Genomic DNA, 24503 nt, shown 5'->3' with positions numbered 1-24503 from the left:
TATATTACGTTGTGATCAATGTTTTCTTTTCAGATAAATAATCGGAAAGCTTAGAAGTATTTCTTGTTATCTTGATATTGAACTCAAAATTAATTTTAATAAAAATCGAATACTCAACATACAATGAGAATTATTGAGATATTCGATTGTAGATAGGATAATTTGGATAAATTAGATGAATTATGATATTAGAAAATAAAAAACGACAAAGTTAATTTTTTGCATTTAGGAAACTAATATATGATTGAGAGATCAATTCATGTATGTATAAGAATAACAATAGTATTAATATTAATAATAAGAGTAATAATAAGGAAAAAAATTGGACCAGACTATTCTTGACCGAAACCTATAGTTTCTTCGACAGCTAATGTCATTTTTTGTCTCATACTTTCGAAATCATCATATGGAGGTAAATCCACTCTGTTGAAACATGTATGCGACTTTGGTAATTGCATAGATTCACCGGCTTTCTCGATGGTAAACCTTCTTGGACCATCAGAACCTTGTAAATCTTTGAAACCATTAACAGGAATACGAGAAGTACCAGTGGTGAATTGTAATAAACGAGCCCTTTGTTCATTATCCCATTCTCCAACACACTTCCAGAACCATTGTACAACTTCATCAGATTCTTGGTAACCACGATAATCAGTATGTTTCTTCCAATCTTCAATATCAATTTCAGCAATACCACCAATTAACAATTCCAATTCACGTTCATCGAAGACAGTGATTAAGTCTTCAGGGATCAATTCATTGAAACCGTCCATAAATGCTTTAAATTGTTCCTGTACTCTATCAACAATACGCCATTGTGTATATAATTCGACGTATTCCTTCTTATTTTCGTCTGTAACTTCGATGTTTCTTCCATCAGGTTTTAAATCTACGGTAACTAATTCACCAAATCTTTCATCATCTGCACTGAACGTTAAATCTAGGATACCTTCTATACTATTTTCCAACATCCATTTCAAAGAGTTGTTAACTTCAGCATCGACACCTTCCATATCTTGTAAAATAACTTTTTTCCGTAAGATCATCTTGTATAAAGCACCAACAAAGAAAGCATCCAAGAACCTTCTATGGAAGATACCTAAACCTACTACTCTACCAATAAACTTGAAATAGTTTAGATGTTCTGGGTTGATACCAGAATTTGGATTGATTTGAATAGTGTAATTATCATGTGCAGAATATTCGAAAAGACAATAGAATGGATTGAACATTTCATGTGACAGTAAGAAAAAGAATTCTCTTGAGACACCACCATAATCTAAACCTTCTTCACCATCGAATTTTATCATTAATCTCTTCTTTAAATCTTCTGGTGTTTGTCTCATAATTTCTTGGTAAGAATCTTCGAATATATTCTTTCTGCGAACCTTAATATGACATTGGCCAGGTAAGATTCTTAGAGCAGGTTGAGATCTGAAGTAGATTACTTTACGTCTGAAGTCACGCTTATATTGTGGAACATTTTGGTCTAATGAAGAAGGTAATCTTGGATCATCCCAGGTGGTAGTCTTTGTATTATGGTCGACGAAGTAAACTCTTGCTGTGTTAGTTAATCTCATTTCCCATCCTGAAGGTAGAGGGCCTAATTGAGAAACAGGTTGTTGTTGAATGGTGGTGTTTGTAGGACCATAAGTTCTGATATATTGTTGCCTTCTTGGATCTACCCAAGTAGTAGTTCTTGTATTGTGATCCACGAAATAAGCTCTACCTTCCGGTGTAAAACGTTGTTCCCAACCTGATGGTAATTCACCTAAGCCTGAAGTGGTAGCCCCAGTAGCGGCGAAAGCTGCAGCTGCAGTTCCATTGATAGCAGGAGTTTGAGAATTTGAATTTACTGTAATATCAGGATTTGAATTGCCATTTGAAGAAGGACCATCAGGGAGGGTTCTTCCCCTATGTTGTTTTCTCTCTAGTTCTGTATTTGCAGAGGCGATTTCAGCATGGTCTAGAGTTGGTCTTTTCCAAGTGGTAGTTCTTGTATTATGATCTACATAATAAGTACGACCAAAATTATCAGTTCTTCTTTCCCAACCTGGGGGTAATCTACCGAATTGATCTTCAAAAGAGGACAGTTGACGGGTTTCTGAAGATGAATTGTTTGGAGTTGAGTTTGAAGAATCCTGTGGATTGTTATTATTCGATGATCTTGGAGTTTGAGAGGCGGACCTGTTGATTACAGGGGTTGAGGAGGCGCTATTTGGGGTGACTATAGCAGGAGGGGTATGTTTTGAAGTAGGAGCGTTGATATTATTGTTATTTGAAGTTGAGGATGAATTTTGAGCATTTGAACTTGCATTAGTATTTGCAGAAGCAGAAGCTGCAGCGGAAGCGGAAGCAGAAGATATATTATTTTTTGATAATACTATGATCAATCTCCCACTGACGGCCATGTTGTCGTTTGATTTCTTCAAATCTCTAGTGATAGTTTCTTCTCTGGAACTATTGCTACTTGAGGAGTCGTCATCGAGGTGGCCCAAGACATCACCTAGTCTGATGTTGATAACACCCAGGAAGCCTTGATCCTTTTTTTTGAATTTTTTTTGATCAAAGACCTGGATGGTCAGGATAGAATTTTCGTTAATATCGTTAAATTTAAAAATCTCATTCCAGTAAGGGTTCAAAGTTTTTTTTGCAGCACTGGTTGATTTAGTTTGGTAACCGTCTATAGTCAAGACTGCGAAAGGATCTGGCGATCTGAAGACGTCTCTTTTGTAAAGAGACTCGGCAGCGACCAATTTGACAGAAATTGAAGCTACCATAGCTGTGGAATTAGCTTGAAAGATACGGATAATAGAGTTCTAGATGGGCCAAAAAAAAAACCAATGGATAGGTGGGTATATATATATCAGAGTGTGAGAGTGTGTATGAGTATATATATAAATGTTAATGTAAAAATCAGTAGGGGTAAATGAGCATCTATGATATCTTTACAACGTATCAATCTAGTTTGAGTTTAGGGTTTTAAAGAGTAGTGAAGGGAATACCAAAATGAGGAAAAATGCGAGAGGGACTCAAACCAAGTAAGCAACGTTTAAAAGTGAAGTTGAAGTTATAAAAGGTTTGAAAAGATAAGTTTCCCAAATGTGAGAGGAAGACCAACAGGTAATTAATATTATTAATATTTTTTTTGTTTTAATTTTTCAAATGATTTGGGATGGATAACTCCTATTTTTCGTAGTAGTGTACAGAATCAGAATCAGAATTTGAATTTGAATTTGAATTTGGATTTGGATTTGGATTTGAATTAGAAGTGGAATAGGAATAGGAATAGGAATAAGAAAGAATCGATAGTTGTTAGATAAGAAGGTCTAGGTGTGAGTGGAAGTGGAAGTGAAGGTAGGGATTAGGATTAGGATGAGATAGTGAGCAGAGAGAGGCAAAGTAGTTGTTAGTAATAAGAAGATGAGTATTTGTTAGATAGTATTGTAATGGTAACGAACGGGTAATGGAAGTGATGTGGTATGGTTTAGTTTAGTTTAGTTTAGTATTGAGTGAGAGTGAGAGTGAGAGTGAGAGAGAGAGTGTCTCTCGTTGTCTCGTTGTCTGTTTTGTCATTCGAAGTTGTTTTGTCTTTTTGAGATGAAATTTTGCGAAAGAGAGAAAAGTTTTCTTTTGGGTTTGTTTTGTTTTGTTTGGCAGAGGATTGGGCGCAGCAGAGGGCGACGAGGGGGAGGGAGAGGGGGGGATGTGTGTGTGTCTCTCTCTCTGTGCCGAAGGGAAGGGAAGGGAAGTGCTGTGAACGGAAGGACACGCAGACGAGACGGGTATACACACAGCGCAGTGTATGCCGTGGGAGAACACCGTGGGAGAAGAAGAAGAAGAAGAAGAAGAAGAAGAAAAGTGGTTGTCTGTCTGTTTGCCTGCTGTTTCGTGTGTGATGAGTGTGAGTGTGAGTGTGCGTCGTACGTCATGTGAAATCACATGGTTTGCACGTGCTGACTTACTCTATTATTCCCATCACCTCGATTTCCAATTTCATCAGATCACACAACTACAATTCCGCGATAGTTTAATGGTTAGAATGGGCGCTTGTCGCGTGCCAGATCGGGGTTCAATTCCCCGTCGCGGAGTGTTATTTTTTTTTGTTTTGTGTGTATGTATTGTTTTTTTAATAATAGTTTCATACTGCTCTACTACCATTATCCCAGCCACTGTTTCAAAAGGATTGAATTCAGTATCTAGTTTCATATACACATATCCCAAGTTAACCACTCTACATAACAAAACTCATTCATCATCTCTTGTCCTTAAACAATGGCATCCCTCTACGCCGTTCTCTCAAAGACATCAGAAATTTTGAAAAATTAACTAAATTCATACTGCTAAAAAAATATACTAATGCATTGATATCTTGAAATAATAATGATAATAGTTCGATTAGATGCTAACTTATCTCAGGAATACTCACACAAACACTCACGTTGCAATATTATAGAGACGTTCTGCATTAATATTAAGAAACAATGGTCAATTTAAACGCAGTTCCACCAAAAAACGGTAGAGACTACTACATCGCTATAGGTCTAGAAGGTTCAGCAAATAAACTTGGTGTAGGTATCATCAAACACCCTTTACTGAACAAGCATGATGATGGAGATTATTCTCACGACTGCCAAGTAGAGATTTTATCCAATATAAGAGATACATACGTGACACCTCCTGGTGAAGGGTTTCTTCCTCGTGATACTGCTAGACATCATAGAAACTGGTGTGTTCGATTGATCAAAAAAGCACTGGAGGAAGCTAAAATAATTCATCCAACTTTAGATATAGATGTCATTTGTTTCACTAAAGGTCCTGGTATGGGTGCCCCTTTACATTCCGTAGTGATCGCAGCAAGAACTTGTTCATTGTTATGGAATGTGCCATTGGTAGGAGTTAACCATTGTGTAGGACACATTGAAATGGGAAGAGAAATTACTAAAGCTAAAAACCCTGTTGTACTATATGTAAGTGGTGGTAACACCCAAGTCATCGCATACTCCGAAAAACGTTACAGAATCTTTGGGGAAACTTTGGATATAGCCATTGGTAACTGTTTGGATAGGTTTGCTAGAACTTTGAAAATTCCAAATGAGCCTTCCCCAGGCTATAATATTGAACAATTGGCCAAACAATGTTCCAATAAAGAAAACCTAGTGGAATTACCATATACCGTGAAAGGTATGGATTTGTCTATGAGTGGTATCCTAGCTTACATCGACTCTCTAGCCAAAGATTTATTTAAAGAAAATAAAAAGAATAAGATCCTTTTTGATAAAGAGAGCGGTGAACAAAAAGTCACTGTCGAAGACTTGTGTTATTCATTACAAGAAAACTTATTTGCAATGTTAGTAGAAATTACAGAAAGAGCAATGGCTCACGTTAATTCAGATCAAGTGTTAATAGTTGGCGGTGTCGGTTGTAACGTTCGTTTACAAGAAATGATGGCTCAGATGTGTATAGATAGATCAAACAGTAAAGTACATGCCACTGACAGTAGATTCTGTATTGATAACGGTGTAATGATTGCACAGGCTGGGTTACTGCAATACAGGATGAATGATGTAGTGAAAGATTTATCTGAAACTGTTGTGACTCAAAAATTCAGAACTGATGAAGTTTTCGTAGATTGGAGAGAATAACTTATAATTCATAAATACCAAGATATTTAAATTGTACAAGCACTTTTATATAGAACAACTAGCATTTAATTACCATCTTTTGATTACTTCAATTAACTCAATTTTTTAACACTGGTTAAGAAATCGTCTTCCATCTAAAAGTGTTGTAGTAGTAGTAGTAGTTACGTAAAAATTAAAAATCATCCAAAATTGTAAGAAGAATATAAATAATACCCTTAGTTAAATTGTATGTAAAATAATAGGCATTATTAAAACTTAATCCTTGTATCATTTTAGATAAGTTTCTATTCTTTTCCTTCTGTATAGTTAAGTCATCGATTCCTGTATATCAAGTCCAAGCTACACTATAAAAAAGTGAAAAAAGTACTAGATCAAAATAAACAATAAGTTTACAATACAACTTTAATGAAAAGATAGAGGCAAGTATAGAAGATTAAAGAAGGCGAACATGTCTGATTCATTAGATCAATTGATTAAAGATATTGATGGTTCTGTTCAATCTATAGTTTCTCTAGATTTTAAACCACCTGGTATATTTCATAACGCAATTTCACATAGCAATCATGATTTTAGTGATTTGTTAGAAAAGCTTATTAAAGATGTAGATAATGAGAAAGAAGCACCGTTGTATAAATTAGATCAGGTTAACAAGATACCCACGAGGAAAGATGGCAAAAAGGGTGTATTGGATTATTTAACAGAAAGAAATCTTGGGTTGAAAAGAAATAGACATTTAGGATTACCTGAAGAACAACCGATTATCCATATAGCAAATGATTACTATAATAAATTAGAAAATGAGAGATCCAATAAAAGAAGCAAATTGTCCAGAAACAGTATCCTGTTGGATGTCGATGCAGTGGCATCTTCAGTAATTACAGGTGCAAGCAGTGCAGCTTTAGATATCTTATCATGGAAATTTAAAGATGATAAAAATTCAACACAGTTGTTGTCAGCATTGAAAAATGGTACTGTGATAACGGATAATGAAACCAATAGAAGAAGAACGATGTTTGTAGAAGATTTCCCACCAGAATCTATGTTAAATGTATTACAAGAAATTTCAAAGACATGGCCCTCAGATAGTTATCAACAAGAATATGAAAAATTCTTGAATTCTTACAATGAAATACAATCAAAAATGGATGCAGTGAGAAAAGAGATTAGATTACAAGAGGATCAACTAGATGCTCAAGCCATCTCTGAATCAAATTCTTCATCGAATATTGTAAGAAGACTAATAGAAAAAGAACAAAAAGATATCAGAAATCTACAACAACAAATTGAAATGACTAAACAATGAATCACCCCCCAGCTGCTGCCCCCCATAGTTTGAAATCCCAATATATAAATATTCAAACTAAAACTTTGTAACATTAATTAATAATTAACTTATATTTATCTTATATTAAATCGTACCTTTTTATATTGGCCTATGTTAATTTTTACATCAACTTTTTAAATAATAATACTAGGCATTCCGAAACTAACTAGAGATGAGGCAAAGATTTAAAACTACACAACAATTAACAACTGATTGATCTTTGTATTAAATATTTGAATCTTTGGGGATCATTACACTACTTCTAAGATTGACGGGTTAAGTTTATAATATTTGCTATATAATTTGCAGGAAGAAGTTGTTGTAATTATTAAGTGTTTTTGTTAGCATGGATGATAATGAACAGTTCTCGCAATTGAGAAATGTTATCTCTACAACAGCTTCTGCTTTATTGGGTATTGAGAATTTGGATAAGAGCATTTTATCTTCCAATAGCCGTTATAAGAAGATTTTGAGTGAAACAATTAAGAATCTAGGAGGTGATGATTCTTTAGTTAAATTGAGGAAAAATTTTAGTAATTTGAAAAGGCAGGAAGAGAGTCATGATGCTTATGAAAGGTACAGTGGTGATGATTATTTTAGAAATCAATTGACAGATTCTAGAACTACATTTAGAGTATTGACTTATCTATCTGATGAGATTTTAAAAGCTTCGTTAGATGATGAGAAGTCGAACCATGATCAAGGACTATTGGAGTTTACAAATGAGGAAGAATCAGGCACCAAAAATACATCTTCTCTGTTTCAAGGTTTTGAAGCTTCACTGCCAATATTAAATGAAAGACTGGAAAACAATGATAAAAATAAATATATTAAAAATTCTGAAGGCAATGATCACAACAATAATAATGATAATAATGATGACAAAAATGATAAGCTTTTTGAATTTACCAATAATTATATTAGTAGTGTATCTATCGATACAGAAAAAATATCACGTTCATATTCAATGAAATATCTAAAGACACTTTCAGAAGATGTATTAAGAAAACTTAATTTCACTCTGATTCAAGAAGATGTCACTAAGGAAGAAGTCGAAGATTTGAGTATTAAGTTAGAAAGATTAAAAGAAAGGCACCAAAGTGCTTGTAAACGTTTGGAAACGGTAGAACAAGATGAATTATTTTTGGAAAATGCATTATCTTTAATTAAAGATAGAATGAAGTTCATTCAAGAATATGATCTGGAACTTGAATCTAATGATCCTGAAATTGAAGATATCAATCAAAATGAAAAGTCATATAACGAAGCCAAAGAATCTAACGACTTAAATACTTCACAGCAGAACGTGGAAGATTTGAAACCAAATACATTTGTAAATAATGATAAGGATGTAACGGTTGCTAAAAGTGAAGCAATTGTCAGCAAAGTAAAAACCAAAAATCAGAAAACCATCAATCGTCTACAAAGGTTCTATAATGAAGAAAATAGGAAATCAAGAAAATTACCTACTACTTTGCTACAAAGTCATTATGAACCAGGAACCAATATTGCTACGATAGAAAAGGCCCATGAGAATGGTGTTTATTGTATGGATTTTGATATGCCTTTTGGAACATTATGTACTGCAGGATATTTAGATCACACAGTAAATGTTTGGGATTTGACAAGAAAAGTCAAAGTTGCAGAAATGTCTGGGCATCTTGCAACCATTCAATGTATGCAATTGGGCTCACATTATAACATGTTGATAACAGGTGGTAAAGATGCAATGCTAAAGATATGGGACATTAATTTGGCTACACAACTATATCAAGAAGACCAATCTTCAATTGAAAGTGATTATAATTCATGTATTCATACATTTGATTCTCATTCTGGCGGTATTACAGCGCTTTCTTTCGATTCAGTTCATTTGGTTAGTGCTTCACAAGATAAGACAATTCGTCAATGGGATTTGGTAAATGGTAAATGTATACAAACTATTGATTTAAGTTCAGTAGTTAAGCAAAATCAAACAGATATCGTAAATATTCCGGACTTTTACAGTTCCTCAGAGCCTTTTGTAACAGGAAGTTTACAATGTTTTGATGCTGCACTAGCAACAGGTACTAGAGATGGTTTAGTTCGACTATGGGATATGAGATCTGGGAAAGTAGTCCGTACGTTTATGGGTCACACGAATGCAGTCACCTCCTTAAAATTCGATTCTTACAATTTAATCTCCGGTTCGTTGGATAAAAGTATCAGGACGTGGGATTTAAGAACTGGTAGTTTATCTGATTTATTCGCTTATGATTCTCCAGTATATTCTATCGACTTCGACTCATCCAATTTAGTTTCAGCTATTGGTGAAACTTCATTCAAAGTTTATAATAGGAAAGATGACAAACAATGGGAGTGTGTTAATTCGGCGGAAGATACTTCCTCGATTTATCATGTGAAATACAAGAACAATTATGCCGTCACTGGTAGCAATGATGGGACAATTAAAGCCTGGGTTGTATAAATGTACAAATGATTTTACGGCACAATTAAACAATACTAAAAATAGAAAATGGACAAACACACAAATTCAGTCACAAGGAAACAGAAAAAAGTATAATATTACAAAATTTGCATTACTTTTTAAAAGTTAAATAATTATATATTCAACATGTAAATACAATCTATGAGTTTTTATATGCATTTTTTTTTTGCCCATTTCATTTTATCTTACTGATATTACTGATATTACTGATATTACCCTTGTGATTAACTCTAATGTCTAAGATAATGTTGAAGGAAAGTAGCAGGGTTAATGATATTTTTGAATCGGTAGGTTTGCTTGAAAACAATTAAATACTTTGAGTTTTATAGCTAATGTCTCATTATTATCCATTGTTTGAATTACTGTCACCGCATTTGGCATAAATTTTGATCTGACATTACCCGGCCTTAAGTGGCGAAACTTCGAAATAATAAATTTTTGAAGTTTTAAAAGATGAGGATGTCAATGTTCGATCGATAAAAGTTAAGATGTTCTCACAAATGAAGGCAATTAGGATTCAAAGTAAGGATAAAAGCTGCTAATTGGGTATCAAATTTGATAATATTTTAGTATATATCTGTATTTGCGATTTTATCTGAAACTTTTTGGTGGAATATTAGTTGAGAAGTGATGAATTTTGGTAATCGTGCGCCAACTATTGTTGTATTGAAGGAAGGTACTGATGCTTCCCAAGGTAGAGGTCAGATAATCTCAAATATTAATGCTTGTATTGCTGTTCAAGAGACCTTAAAGCCAACTTTAGGTCCATTGGGTTCTGATATTTTGATTGTTTCCTCGAATAAGAAAACAACTATTTCTAATGATGGTGCTACAATTTTGAAATTATTAGACGTTGTTCACCCTGCAGCAAAGACTTTAGTCGATATTTCAAGAGCTCAAGATGCAGAAGTTGGTGATGGTACTACTTCCGTTACTATACTTGCTGGTGAATTGATGAAGGAAGCCAAGCCATTTTTGGAAGAAGGTATTTCATCTCATATTATTATGAAAGGTTATAGAAAAGCAGTACAATTAGCAATTGAAAAAATTAATGAATTATCTGTTGATATCACTGAAAATAAAGAAGATAATAGAGAGCTTTTGGAAAGATGTGCCAAAACTGCTATGACCTCTAAATTGATTTATAACAATGCTGATTTCTTTGTTAAAATGTGTGTTGATGCAGTATTATCTTTAGATAAAGATGATCTTGATGAAAAATTAATTGGTATTAAGAAAATTGCCGGTGGTGCCATGGAAGATTCTATGTTTATCAATGGTGTTGCTTTCGAAAAAACTTTCTCATATGCTGGTTTTGAACAACAACCTAAAAAATTTGAAAATCCAAAGATTTTAAGTTTAAATGTCGAATTAGAACTAAAAGCTGAAAAAGATAATGCAGAAGTACGTGTCGAACATGTAGAAGATTACCAAGCTATTGTAGATGCAGAATGGCAGATTATTTTAACCAAATTAAAAGAAATTGAAGACACTGGTGCTAGTATTGTTTTATCCAAATTGCCAATTGGTGATTTAGCTACTCAATATTTTGCTGATAGAAACATTTTCTGTGCAGGTAGAGTAGCTACAGATGATATGAACCGTGTCATTCAAGCCGTGGGTGGTTCTATTCAATCCACAACTACTGATATTAAACCAGAACACTTAGGCACTTGTGAATTATTCGAAGAAATTCAAATTGGTTCATCTCGTTACAACTTATTCCAAGGTTGTCCAAAAGCCAAAACTTGTACATTATTATTAAGAGGTGGTGCAGAACAAGTCATTGCAGAAGTAGAGAGATCTATACATGATGCTATAATGATTGTTAAAAGAGCTTTGCAAAATAAATTTGTAGTTGCAGGTGGTGGTGCTATAGAAATGGAAGTATCGAAATACTTAAGAGATTACTCAAAATCTATTGCCGGTAAGCAACAATTAATAATTAATGCATTTGCTAAAGCCTTAGAAGTTATTCCAAGACAGTTATGTGAAAATGCTGGTTTTGATGCAGTAGAAATGTTGAACAGATTAAGAATGGCTCACAGTAAAGGAGAAAGATGGTATGGTATAGACTTTGAAACTGAGAGTATTGGTGATAACTTTTCTAAGTTTGTATGGGAGCCTGCTCTAGTTAAAATTAATGCATTGAGCAGTGCAACTGAAGCCACAAATTTGATATTATCCGTTGACGAAACCATTAAGAACAAAGAAAGCGGATCAGCTAATGCTGGTATGATGCCTCCACCAGGTGCCGGTAGAGGTAGAGGTATGCCAATGCAATAAGATGTATAGAGTCGATATATGTAATTAAATAAAATATATTAAAACAACGTCACATCGTTATCGATATTAATTTCTTGTTTCTTTAAGCTTTTAGTACCACTACGGTTTAATTTAAATGTTTATAAATTCTCTTTAAGAAAATAATGCCTGTGAAGTTTATTGAACCCTATTTATTATTATATATTACACAATTTTTCAAGGTGACGTTAAGGATGCTGAAAAGGTTGATGATTCAACCTCTCAAAGCTTTAAGTCTTTGTGCTAATTGATCCTCTTTCTCAGTATTTATTTCTGGAGTCTCGGATTGTTTTATTTCTGGCAAGCTATCCAATCTTGCACTTTGCTTTAGTTCTAAGCCATTTTCATCAGCTACTTTATTCATTAATTCATCAACCTTATCGCTATCTACTAATGTTGCATCTGCACTAACGCCCATATCTTCATAAACGTTTACACTAGCATCCAAGTCTTCGAATTGTTGCTCAAATTTATCCATGATCATTGTTATTTGTTGTAAATTCATACTCTGCAGAGCTTTATCCATTCCCCTACAAACTTGAGCCATAGAGGTAGAAACTTGTCTCATAGTAACAGCAGTCTGAACCCTTGAAGCTACTGAATCGATCCTTGAAGCTAATTTAAGTAATTTTAGATGTTCATTTTTCTTTCTAATAGCATTAGACGCATAAATTTTTGCAATTTCTTCACTTTCATTAAGTGATTTTTTAAGTTTGGCTATTTCTTGCTTCTCCTCCTTAGAAGCTTTTTGAGCTTGTTTCTTTAGTTGCTTAGAAGTAAATTTTAGTTGAAATAGAGTATTATCCAGACCAGCAGCAGAATTACGAGACATCATTATTTAAAAACTGTTTCACTGTAATGTCACTCAACCTATTGACCTCTCTTAATAATCGGATGTAGGATATAGGATTCCTATCTTCTATCTAATAAAATCTGTTCCTTTTATAAATATAATCTAATCTCTTCATTTTTCAAAAATCGCTAATATATTTCCTATTCAAAAGAAATTGATATACGGTATTTAAAAGACATACATCTTAAAACAATGACAGTAAAGGCAATGTTGTTCATCACCAAGTTAAAATATACATTGTTCGGTGACTAAGTTAGCTTATCCATTGTAAATAGATATTTCATAATAAATAAAAAATTTTGAATTACTTTTGAAGCTCAAAATATCGTGGTTTTAGTCACATATTGAGAATTTATAAATCTCAACTTGGTCACAATTAAAAATAGTAATAGAGAAAGAAATATGTTGGATACAAAAGTTTTTGGTACAGTCTTTGTAGTTACTAATATTTTAGATTGGAATGCTATAAAATTAAAAGAGACCACTTTTATGATAAAAGTATTTACGTTTTTGTGAAGTAAGAAGTATTTCAATTGAATGTTGTTTAAAAAAAATTAAAATTTATAAGAAATGCTTAATATCAGTTTTAATACTTAAATGTTATTATTATTTATTAGAAATAGCTTCTAATTTAATGCTATAGTAGAATATTGCAAATTAATTATTATTATTGCCATTACCATTTTTCAAGCTTTCTCTTCTTGCAGCTTGAACTGATTTTCTCATACTTCTAAAATATGAAGAAATACCCTTACGTTTACCTTTAAAATATCTGATTATAGGATCACCTTTATCTTCGACTTCTGCTGTTTTTCTCTTAGACCTTGTTTCGATTTTATCTATTTTCTCCAATTTATTACTAGGTAAAATAATGGCTCTATCGATAGCATATGGTAAACCTCTGTGACGCCCCCTGATAAACATTGCAATAATAATCAGTTTCGAAATAATGGAAAATTGAGCAGAGAATGCTGTATTAGTATCTGGATAACCAAGTGATAATCCAACTGTACCATAGGCACTAACAATCTCAAATAAGATCGCGAAAACAGAAAAGTCAGGCTTATCGAGATCCTGTATAGATCCATTTTCACAGATACAAATAATGAACAACCCCAAAAAAATAAACCATATATCATAGGAAAGTTGACGTCTTAAATGTGTCCCAATAAATGATTTATTAAAATATGCCGATTTGGGTTTTCTGGTCATAGAATACTCCCGTTGAGAGTCAGATGAATTAGACATTGTTCTACTATCATCTCCTGGTTCATCGGCATAAAATGTTCCATGACGGTATATACCTAAAGATTGTTCCTCATAAACATTAGTCCTTCTTATAGAAATGGCCAAAGGTAAGATCGAGATATACATCATCAGCATATAAAACAATTGCATTGCGACATTCAATTCTGACAAATTTATAACCGTAAAACCAGCAGTTCTTGTACTTACAGCTTGAAATAATCCAATTAGTACTCTATTTCCCTTTGAATAGGAGGAAAGCACCTCTTTTCCAAAGTCTAGAATTATAAACAATACCAAGGCAATAGAATTCAAACCTATAACGGAAGCAAGTAACCACCAAGTTGGACCACTAGGAAACAATAAGGTAAAACAACGACGAGGATGATCCAGGAGAAAACCCAAACTCTCTCTAGCTTGAGAAAGTTCTGGTGAAATTTTGAAAGACAACCAAATTAAGAATCTAAGCATAATTGGAAACCCTGTATTTCCCAGAACAATTAATATCATCACCACAATTAATGGAAAAACCGCGGTACTGAAGGAAGCCAGAGAATTAGGAGTTAATGTTAATCCCAAATCTGAGAAGGCACTCATAGAAGTGAAAAACCCCCACCAAGCAGGAGCTATTCCAAATTCTCTGATTATGTTGGTATAATAATGCCTGGAGCACGCCCATGGCACCAGAAATATAAAACCAATACAATGGAAACCAATGTAGTATGCTAATAGTATCCATACCAATACTTTAAGAGATCTATATTCCACTCCACCTAGTTCTTCCTTCTGTGCCTTTGTCAAACCAACAAAGACAGAATTTCTACCAACTCTCGGTTCCCAGGACAGATAAGTTGTGCTCATGGTTCTTGATAGTGGAGGTCTTGAGGTCGAATTTACATCATCATCAAATTGAATACTCTGATTTTGAAACCCTTGTTCTGTATCTAATTGGTCATAGTCATTATTCAAAATCGGAGTTAGCCCAAAATAAATATTTCCTGTCTCCTGGTTCATACCAGTTTTTGCTGATTTCGTTGAATTAGTGTATGCAAAATTGTTCTTAATTATTGAATCAGTACGACTTGCTTTTAAATTTTCATATTCAAAACTCGATCCAACATCAGAACTGGTATTCTGGATATTGCGATCATATATTTTTCCATCTCTAATGTCTGGCAATGACTTGCCATATTTTAATCGTGTGTCATTATTCATTCCCTCAGTATTAGTGACATCATTAAGTTCATGATTCGGGAAGTTGACGACTGCATCTGTGATGAAATCATTAGCATGAGGTTCAGCTGCTTTTATGTCTATCGAGCTATTACCAGATGTTTTATAAAATTTTTTGTAGAGAAAATTCCTTCTAGGGTTCAAACCTTTTCTTAATTGTTTTGGCAGTACTTTGTTTTTCTTGCTCCATTTTTGTGAGGGTTTATTCAAGTCAACTGTATGCTTGATATGCGTTGTATTCTTACCTTTTTTATTTAGATGCTTCTCAGTGTTAAATCTTAATGGGACCTCATTAATTGAAGTATTCTTACTATTCAATATACCAAAGTTATGAGAGTCTTTATATTTTGTTGATGAATTGTCAGAAAAGTTTATATCTTTGTTAGTTTGGGGAGTATGGATATCTGTGTCAGTGTAATTTATGTTACCGATTTCTGTGGGGCTTTTAACTATTATAGGATCGCCCTGTTCTTCATCTTCATAGTTTCCAGATTGTGATTTTCTCACCATTAAAATTGATTTATAAATATTGTTTGGATTTGAAAAATTTTCGTTCGAGTTTTCTGAATCTGCGTCATCATAGTGGTTACGTTTTTCAAGGTGACTTATTATTGCCATTTTATTACTACCTTCTGAAGAATTTTCTATGGAATCAGAGATTTCAGATTCGGTACTCATTTGATTTTCTGCATCATTACTTAAGGGATCTCTTTCAATAATTGGTGACCTAACTCTTTCAGTATTTTCATTATTTTCATCCCCAAATTCTTCAACATTTCTAAACTTCCCACTAAACAATTGTTCATTAAAATTATTAGTTCTTGAATTTGCCAAGCTGGTGCCTTGTGATCTTTTCATTGACGTTAGTTCTCTCTCCATTAAAGTCCTTGTTCTTCTCATATTATAATTTCGTTTTGAAGAATATGCAATGCCATCAAAGTAACGTTCAAACCAATACAGTCTTACTGCAGCTAAACAACCATGAATAGCGATGGGTGTACATAGCACACATATGATATATAACACAATTTGTTGATATAGAGTGATAGAATTTAAATCAACAGTATTTAAACCGCCTTGAGACGTAGCAGCAGCACCAAAGAAGAGACAATCAATATATCTCATATTTTTAACAGGATAGAGTAATATCGAACATAATATAATCATAAATACTATATAAATATAATGGACAACAATAAAGTTTGGGAATATATATTTTAGAACAGGTTTTAAAGTGGTTTCAATATTGCCGATAATATCTCTAATCTTATGGCCTAACGATTTTCTATAATGATATGAAATAGAAGCTAAAGTAGGGGCTCTACTCAGCCGTTCAGGAACTCTCATTATGCTATACTATAATTTAATTTGATTCAATTGAATTCGATATAAATCTTTAATCTTTTTTTATTTAATAATCCAATTTACTGTCCAAATATTGGTGGATATACATCCATCACAAAATTCCTTAAACTAAAAGTGACTTTTATATACGAAATAAATTATAATTACAATTATAAATATATATACAAAAGGAGAACTCCACCCAAAAAGAACTTGAACCTCTTTATAAAGATTTCAAAGCCCTTGGTTGACATAGATATCTCCATGACATACTTCTGCCATTCCCCTCAAATTTCAACTCTTGATATAAGATACATATAGAGTTCTTTATCTAATGATAAACTAGACCTCTTCTTCCTAGAAAAGGCAAATCTAAAGAGGCTCAAAGTATAAAATAAAAAATCTATTCAATCACATTAGACAAATAAAATTGCACGTTCAATATCAATCTGAGACCAAAGTTAGAAACTGAATGCTTTAACTTTATTTATGATTATGTCATTTTTGTTCCATTGTTCATCAAATTAATACCATTCCCGACCCTCTTTTCCATAACGAGAAACTAAGAAAAATCAAAACAGCAGTAACCTTCCAAAAGGAAAATGGGTAGTAACTCATCACCATCACCAACATCTTCACCACTACCACCACCACCACCACGACCAACACTATTCTTAATTGTTTCAAGAGGCATTAAGATAAGGTTAGGTAAAATTAAAATGGATTAGGTCAAGAGTTAAGTGATTTCGAGTCCAGATTAGTAGTGTTTCTAGCAACAAGAACTGTTACCGAAGGGATGGGGAATGGGGGAGGTTCATGTTGATAACTTGATTTAAGAGGATGATATAGTAAAAATCGATATTTCTCTATATGTATACATTTTTAGATATTTAATTAACTAATTAACGTATATTTCCATGTTTGAATATATTGATTTCGAATTATAGTTAGGGGTACTGCAGTGGGTGAAATAACTTTAAAACTATATATCAAGACTAGCGTCAGTTGATGCCAAAGTGAGGAGAAATACTTGTATCGTGGGTAATGTTACGCTCAAAATGAGTTAGTTATATCGTGATACTACATAAGTATGAACAGATGCTAATATGAAGGTAGAGCAATTATTTCTAACCACTCGATGTTTATATAGATTTATATATACACCTTGCCAATGTTTTGTTATATATGTATTTGTGTGCTGAACAAAGTAAGAAAATAGGTATGTAGAGTTTAATTCCCACAATACTGTCTTGCTCTGAGTTCTGATTGATTATGTTTCAATGTTACAAACCTCCCATATGTAATGCCGGTAGGTATCTTGGTAATTCAGGTTCACCGATTTTCTTTAATAAAGCATCTCTTTTTGCTATTCTCTCAGTAATATATTTACCCATTTGAACATCTTTGTTTCTATATTTCAATAACCATGGATGATTTAGAAGTGATGAGTACGTAGGTCTTCTTTCAGGAACCTTTTGTAAACACAGAGAAACAAAATCTTGTGCTTCTTTACTGAATTTCTCTTGAGGCAAAATTGGCGGTGGTCCATCTACGATTGCACTCAGCTGTGAGAAGATATTATCGTAGGTCTCTGGTGGGTACGGATAACTACCAAGTGCCATTTCCAATATACTTAAACCCAATGACCAAATATCAGATTGAACCGTATATGTAGTCATATCTGGATTAGTCGATCTAATTCTTTCTGGCGCCATGTATGATTGACAACCAATATTCGTTTTTGCCAATGAAGCCACCAGATTACCGGAGACTCCAAAGTCACATAATTTAACAGTACCTTGGGAAGCTGAACATAATACGTTTGTCGGTTTGACGTCTCTGTGTATTATATTATGCCCATCTTTTAATTCCATCAACCCTCTAATGACAGATTCTGTAATATATGCAAGTTGAGGTTCATCGATACCTCCTATTTCTTTCGAAGAATCATAGATCTTATCTAATGAACCTCCATCCATGTATTCCATACACATATAAACTGCACCTTCTATGAAAAATGCACCATAAAAGTCAACAATACATGGAGAATTACATTTATGCAATACTTCCAACTCCATTAGAATTTGTCTAAACTTGGATTCATCTAACTCTAGCCTAACTTCTTTCATTGCCATGACGACATTGGTTGGCTTATGTAGTACTTTGGAAACTGTACCATAATTGCCGCGACCCAATTCACCTAAAAATTCTAATTCATCCAAAGAAATGTTTGAACTTACACCATTACTAAAGTTAATACCTTTAGAAGATAGAGATAGCTTACCTGCAAAATTCAATGAACCAGATTTGATGTCCACGTATTTTGAAAAATTGGCAAATAGACCTCCGGAACCGCTTGAATCACTGCCATTACTATTAAAACTTCTAGGGTTTGTACCTTCAGTATCTGCTCTATCCTCAGCACTTGATGAAGTTGAAGTACTTTGGACTGCATTCACTAAGGAACCAGGGTTTGACTTTTTCCCTGAAAGAGGTTTTGGTTGGTTTGCATTTGAAGGACTAGCAGCAAATTCATGTTGTTGTACAGTTCCAGTTGAATTATTTGATGGTGCTTGTGGTTTATTTGATAATTTTAAAGACATCCCACCAGGTGGAAGTTTTAAACCACGACGTTGACTTAAGCTTTGAACAGGTCTCTGTGGAATATTTCTGTTTGAGATATTTGATAAATTACCCATTGGCCTCATTGTAGGAGGTCTTTTTGGAGCTGTCCTATTCGGGTTTAAAGTATTTTTATTGACTTGAGATGGCACTATAGATTCTGGTGTATCTGTTGGGACAGCTAGTATATTATTTTGCATATCGGTTTCTATATCTTTTGTTGGAACTGCAGGAAGTTCATTTGCCTCAGATTTTGGTAATGGTGGTAATGGTGGTAATGGCTTATTGACAATTTGTTGTATACTTGAAGCTGAATTTAAATTTCGTATGTGATCCTCTAATTGAATTGGAGGTTTTTCAGTTTTTGAATCAAAATTAACACTATTAGGATTTGACGTTGATTTATTTTTCTCAGAATTATTCTTATCACTATTTGACCTTCTCAGCACTCTTTGTTCTTGAAAAGCCTTGACTCTTGCATGTAAATTTGCATTAATATTACTATATTGAGCAGAAGAAGATGAAGACGAAGATGTCGAAGAAGCCCTTTTAATCGAAGAGCCTAAGGCACCAGAAGAAGGAACGGAAATAGATGATTCCTTTTCATCAGGAAGATCGCATCTACGTGTTGGCTCAGTCTCAATTTTCTCACTCATCACAACATACAACTATTTCTCCTAAAGTCCTCAAAACAAAGTCTATGTTTAATATAAAAGATATAACCCAAATCCAAAGATAAAATTATTAACCAAAATATCTTGCTTGTGATATATTCTAGATATATATATGAATATATATATAGATCAGTAGGGTGGAATAATTGTAGCTTACAACCCTATTGAAATAGATACTAAAAAGTGACAGATATTAATATATCCTATCGACCTTCTTCAAATACAAAAGTATCTTGTAATAATACAAAGTTTTAACCAGATCAAATTTAATAGACAATAACGTCAACTTCCACTTTAATTTCTCCTTTAATAATTAAATATCAGAAGAATATCACGTTTCTCACGAAATCTTCATAAAAAGCGATACCTTCACTTTAACGTAATGAAGAAACCTTGAGGTAAGATATATAAAAATGTTAAATATATCTAACCAAACAGAGGAATGACGATATTAGAATATGTAGAGAAACACACTAGTGTAGTATTACCTAGGTTTAATTGTTGAAAATTTTTGATTCAGTTTAAAAATTTAAAATGCCAACGATGGAATTAGTATACAAAGAATATATTGTACTATAATTCTTTGAAGTTTATCGTTTCACCGCAATCTAATATTGAATAAGGATTGGAGAAATGCCAATACCAAATTAAACCAAGTGAATAGTTTATAAATATTTATCTAGAGTCGAATTAGTTATTTAGAACTCAACTTGAATTGTAGTTGGATCAAATTCCTATAAGCAGATACTGGATTGCAGGGGACCACAGAATTGTTAATTTGATATTATTCAAGTAAAAATTTAAAGATCTAAGAAATTACGAATTGTAAAAGAATTGAATTTAGTTTATCAAAGATGAATATACGTTTTGAAGGATTCATGTGTCGTAGAATTTGAAATTATAATAATGGTATTTTGATAGATATATATAATCAAATAATTCGAATTAATTTAAAAAAAACATCAGACAAAATTGAATCCAAACAAAAAAAAAATTACCACAACTAGTTGTAAAGTAATCTTCCATCTTGATTCATATCTATTTAAAGGAAAACCCTCTTAACAATGAAAGGAGAAATGCTGTGCTTCGAAGTATATTATTAAATTACAAATATGATTAAGAGTAACTGAAATTTCTTTAAACATAAACCAATAAATTTAGTAGGATTAATATCCTTTAAAGCCACCTACAATATATGAGAAATCCATATCTGCCTGTAGTGGTATATATGTATATCTGTGTGTGTTAATATCAGTATCAATCTATTTCTCTCTCTCTCTCTCTCTCTCTCTACCAAGAAGAAATTAGGAGCTATAAGAAATCTTATTTAAGACCATTAAGGCGTCTTAATATCGAGAGTTACACATTAAGCTACTTTGAATAAAATCGAGAGAGCGAAGTAATTATGCAGCAAATAAATACCTAGCTTTGAATACAATTGGTTTTGTAATGTGAATTGATCGAACTATTGATACTAGTACTACTGGTAACTAAAACAACACTATAAAAAGGATCCATTATTAGCCTTTAGCTATTAACAACTGTATACATTCTAGTACGATATCTCTTTGCAAGATTTAGATTTTAATGATGAAAACGCAGCCGTAGAAATATCAATCTAAATAGGTTAACTAAAACAGGTTTTATTATAAAATTTCAAGAACTAAAGGTACCACTAGGACGAACCAGCACAATTAATACAATTTTAAAGATCTTTAAACTGAAAATACGCAATTTGTTCTGATCGAACTAAGCATTATTATCTTAGTAACCAATGAAATGTCAATCGAATTTAAATGAAATTAGGAATTTATGAAATTTGCTACTTAAATTAGAATCTATTTCTATGTTCAGATAGAATTACGTCATAAAAAAATGCAGTTTAATTAATTGCTTCCTATTTTAGAAGGAAAATTGGATGAAGTACGATATTGTTTGTTCTAAAAAAGTTTAATTATTATTTGGGATTAACGTAGCTACACTTGCGTGATGGATCTCTATAGGAACTCGGATGCTTGTGAAATAGCTTCAATTATATCTTGGTAAAATATTTCTATTGCGAAACCATTATCATTTCATTAAGTACATTACAAAATACATTCGAATTTTTGTATATATGACTTTGTTAGTTAATATTGTCCATATTGAGAAATGAACAAATAAATTAGGAATTGTAATTTTATTGAAATTGGCTAATTAATTAATCTATTAATCAATTCATTTGATCACTTGTAATATATGATTTTTTATTATTGATGATTTAGAAACACAACTCTTTCATTCAATTAACAATTATATATACTAAATTGTAATTAAGAAGCTTGTTATACACTCTATTAAATGTCAAATCCCTGTATTATATCTCACAATTACTGATCACCTTTTATCTGGAAAGAATTACGTAATTTAGTACAAAACATCATAACTCAAATATGAAATAAGTTGATTAAGTTCTTAAAAAAATTTGAATTCGATTAAAACTTTAAGATGACAACAGAGTTGTGTCCAAAAATGGAGATCTGATTACCGATATAATAAACAGATATGCTAGAACACTACTTACTAAAGGCAATCAAAATATCAAAACTATGTTTTGATTTATAACGTTAGGGATTATCGCGCCTATTTATCCTTAACAATATATTCTATTAATGCTTAATTTTATTTTTTTGATACAGTTTTCGATTAAGTAAAAATCGACCTCTTAATTCAGGCCAATCTATCTTTTTTTACAATTTTTGATGCAAATGTCAAATAAGATGTATGTGATTTAATCTCTGACTCAACTTTTGTCACATCTTTCCACTTAAATTCTTTATCACCTTCTTTAACTCTGAATCCCTTCCCAAAAGGATTGAACTTTGTCTTACCAGTGCTAGGTCTTTTATCATCTACAGACCCATCATCAATTCCACATGACTCGTTTATAGTTTCATTCAAAAGTCTTTTACGTCTCTCAACACCTTCCAATTTATGTGATTTAATATCTTTTAATCTGTTTAGAGCATCATCCAAAGTTCTAACCATTTGTCTACGACTTTCGTATTGTTTCCCTTGGACTTCTACCATTTCAACATCAGTCCAACCATACTTTTCCAAGGCTTCAAGGGTTTTATCAACTTGTTCAATGCATGGGGAGAAACAACATAGTCCAACCTTTTCATCACTTGCTATGACATCATTTAAATTAGGAATAGCATCCCATGGAGCCGGAAGATCTAAGAAAATGACATTGGCATTTATCTTAGCTTCAATTTCCTCATCTTCACCAAACTCAAATGAAGTAGTATCATTTTGTTTAATTCTAAATCCATTTTCACAGACATCTCTATGAGTAATAGTAACATTTTCACCATATTTAGAAGCATCGCCTAATATACCATGATCTTTAAATTCTTCCAATGCTTGCTCATATCTAACTTGATGGAATTCATAAGTAAATAATTTTTGAGCTGATCTTGCAAATGCATGAGAGAATGAACCAGAACCAGTACCTGCTTCAATCACCCTTGCATTAGGACCACAATTCATTCTTTCAATAATATACGAAGAATCTGGAGTATAAACAATTTGAGTTCTATGTGGTAAAGATAAAGTCCATAATTCAGGCGTAGGTTGTAGGACATGAATAAACGCAAACTTATTTGAACCTTTAGTTCTAATGGCAATTTGAGAACCGTAAGGTTTCCCAATCATATCATTATGTGGAAATGAACCATATCTAGTATTGAAGTTTTCACCAGCCTTCATAACAACAGCTCTAATGTTATTTCTTGAAATCCATATTAGAGTTAGGTCACCTTCTTGTATTAGATCTTTGTATTCGGTAAAGCAGGTCATTTTTTTTTCTATAGTATTGCCACAAGATCTTAGCTACCTCTTGGTTGATATACAAACTAATAATTTGAAACCAATTCACAGTCAAATATTATCTAAACGAACTGTTAATTTAAACTTAACCGATGAGATGAGATGAGATGAGATGAGATGAGGTCTAATTTAAACATGATCAAACTTTTTCAATATACTAAAGACGAATTAAAAGAAAATTAGCAAAATCCATAATTCGTATACAATGACCAAATAACAGCTATTTTAGGCTTTCAATATAGGAACAGAGCTTAATAGCATAGTTAAGCAAGAGAAGTAGTTAATTTACTAACAAATTGATATATTATTATTACTTTCTTTTATATACTATTAATACATGTCTGATTTATGGAAATCATAAACCAAACCATATGCGGCCAATTCCTTGCCCCTGCGTGTTTCTGCCTTGAATTTTGCCTCATTGTTATTATATCTAGTTTTTGCAGCTTCTTTAAAAGGTATACGTTCCATCGTTTCTAAAGGTTTATCCTCTTTATCTATATCTACTTCACCTAACATGACTACATTCTCACCACGAACCATGAACACACCGCGTTCTTCTTCTGCATACTTATTTTCTTCAGTAAAATATATTCTCTCTACACAATGTTGTAATATTAAATTTGCATATTGATCAAATGTTCTTAATACACCAAATAGCATTCTACCATCACGTAGAAGTACAAATATTTTACGATCCACAGAACCAACAATTGCTGCCGTTGTGGTAAAGTTATACTGGTCTAAATATAAATCAGCTTCACCTTCTGAAATTTTTTTAGACTGATTATGATGTCCAACCTTTTTTTCAATTACTCCAGATGAACCAGACAAACTGCTGTCTGTTGTAGTATCACTTGACATTCCTAATGAGCGTACACCGACTAATTCCTTTACAGAT

At 32.8% G+C, this 24503-nt stretch overlaps 10 protein-coding genes and 1 non-coding gene across 11 annotated transcripts; 5 read left to right on the top strand and 6 right to left on the bottom strand.

Moving 5' to 3' along the window:
- Positions 1-332: 332 nt before the first annotated feature.
- Positions 333-2780, bottom strand: RSP5 (NEDD4 family E3 ubiquitin-protein ligase; the record flags this gene model as incomplete). Its single annotated transcript, XM_001645943.1, has 1 exon — positions 333-2780. The coding sequence occupies one exon, from the start codon at positions 2778-2780 to the stop codon at positions 333-335; it is 2448 nt and encodes an 815-aa protein (XP_001645993.1).
- Positions 2781-4019: 1239 nt separating this feature from the next.
- Positions 4020-4091, top strand: Kpol_1031trna2. Its single transcript has one exon. It is a non-coding gene; the product is annotated as a tRNA-Asp (tRNA).
- A 393-nt stretch (positions 4092-4484) lies between these two features.
- Positions 4485-5645, top strand: KAE1 (tRNA N6-adenosine threonylcarbamoyltransferase; the record flags this gene model as incomplete). The annotated part of the gene is made up of 1 exon (XM_001645942.1): positions 4485-5645. The coding sequence occupies one exon, from the start codon at positions 4485-4487 to the stop codon at positions 5643-5645; it is 1161 nt and encodes a 386-aa protein (XP_001645992.1).
- A 448-nt stretch (positions 5646-6093) lies between these two features.
- Positions 6094-6948, top strand: SPC34 (Spc34p; the record flags this gene model as incomplete). The annotated part of the gene is made up of 1 exon (XM_001645941.1): positions 6094-6948. One exon carries the CDS (start codon positions 6094-6096, stop codon positions 6946-6948), a length of 855 nt encoding a protein of 284 aa, XP_001645991.1.
- Positions 6949-7315: 367 nt separating this feature from the next.
- On the top strand, positions 7316-9436 carry MDV1 (Mdv1p; the record flags this gene model as incomplete). The annotated part of the gene is made up of 1 exon (XM_001645940.1): positions 7316-9436. One exon carries the CDS (start codon positions 7316-7318, stop codon positions 9434-9436), a length of 2121 nt encoding a protein of 706 aa, XP_001645990.1.
- Positions 9437-10087: 651 nt separating this feature from the next.
- On the top strand, positions 10088-11743 carry CCT7 (chaperonin-containing T-complex subunit CCT7; the record flags this gene model as incomplete). Its single annotated transcript, XM_001645939.1, has 1 exon — positions 10088-11743. The coding sequence occupies one exon, from the start codon at positions 10088-10090 to the stop codon at positions 11741-11743; it is 1656 nt and encodes a 551-aa protein (XP_001645989.1).
- A 232-nt stretch (positions 11744-11975) lies between these two features.
- Positions 11976-12596, bottom strand: DID2 (Did2p; the record flags this gene model as incomplete). Its single annotated transcript, XM_001645938.1, has 1 exon — positions 11976-12596. One exon carries the CDS (start codon positions 12594-12596, stop codon positions 11976-11978), a length of 621 nt encoding a protein of 206 aa, XP_001645988.1.
- A 675-nt stretch (positions 12597-13271) lies between these two features.
- Kpol_1031p33 (potassium ion transporter) lies at positions 13272-16439 on the bottom strand (the record flags this gene model as incomplete). Its single annotated transcript, XM_001645937.1, has 1 exon — positions 13272-16439. One exon carries the CDS (start codon positions 16437-16439, stop codon positions 13272-13274), a length of 3168 nt encoding a protein of 1055 aa, XP_001645987.1.
- A 1280-nt stretch (positions 16440-17719) lies between these two features.
- On the bottom strand, positions 17720-19714 carry Kpol_1031p32 (uncharacterized protein; the record flags this gene model as incomplete). Its single annotated transcript, XM_001645936.1, has 1 exon — positions 17720-19714. The coding sequence occupies one exon, from the start codon at positions 19712-19714 to the stop codon at positions 17720-17722; it is 1995 nt and encodes a 664-aa protein (XP_001645986.1).
- Positions 19715-22441: 2727 nt separating this feature from the next.
- On the bottom strand, positions 22442-23572 carry GCD14 (tRNA 1-methyladenosine methyltransferase subunit GCD14; the record flags this gene model as incomplete). The annotated part of the gene is made up of 1 exon (XM_001645935.1): positions 22442-23572. One exon carries the CDS (start codon positions 23570-23572, stop codon positions 22442-22444), a length of 1131 nt encoding a protein of 376 aa, XP_001645985.1.
- Positions 23573-23932: 360 nt separating this feature from the next.
- On the bottom strand, positions 23933-24466 carry LSM1 (Lsm1p; the record flags this gene model as incomplete). Its single annotated transcript, XM_001645934.1, has 1 exon — positions 23933-24466. One exon carries the CDS (start codon positions 24464-24466, stop codon positions 23933-23935), a length of 534 nt encoding a protein of 177 aa, XP_001645984.1.
- Positions 24467-24503: the final 37 nt, after the last annotated feature.

The sequence above is a fragment of the Vanderwaltozyma polyspora genome, genomic scaffold, assembly GCF_000150035.1.
Source record: "Vanderwaltozyma polyspora DSM 70294 KpolScaffold1031 genomic scaffold, whole genome shotgun sequence".
In the NCBI taxonomy this organism is placed as follows: Eukaryota; Fungi; Ascomycota; class Saccharomycetes; order Saccharomycetales; family Saccharomycetaceae; genus Vanderwaltozyma; species Vanderwaltozyma polyspora.
Note: the sequence above shows the minus strand (reverse complement) of the source record. Positions and strands in the feature narration are given on the sequence as shown.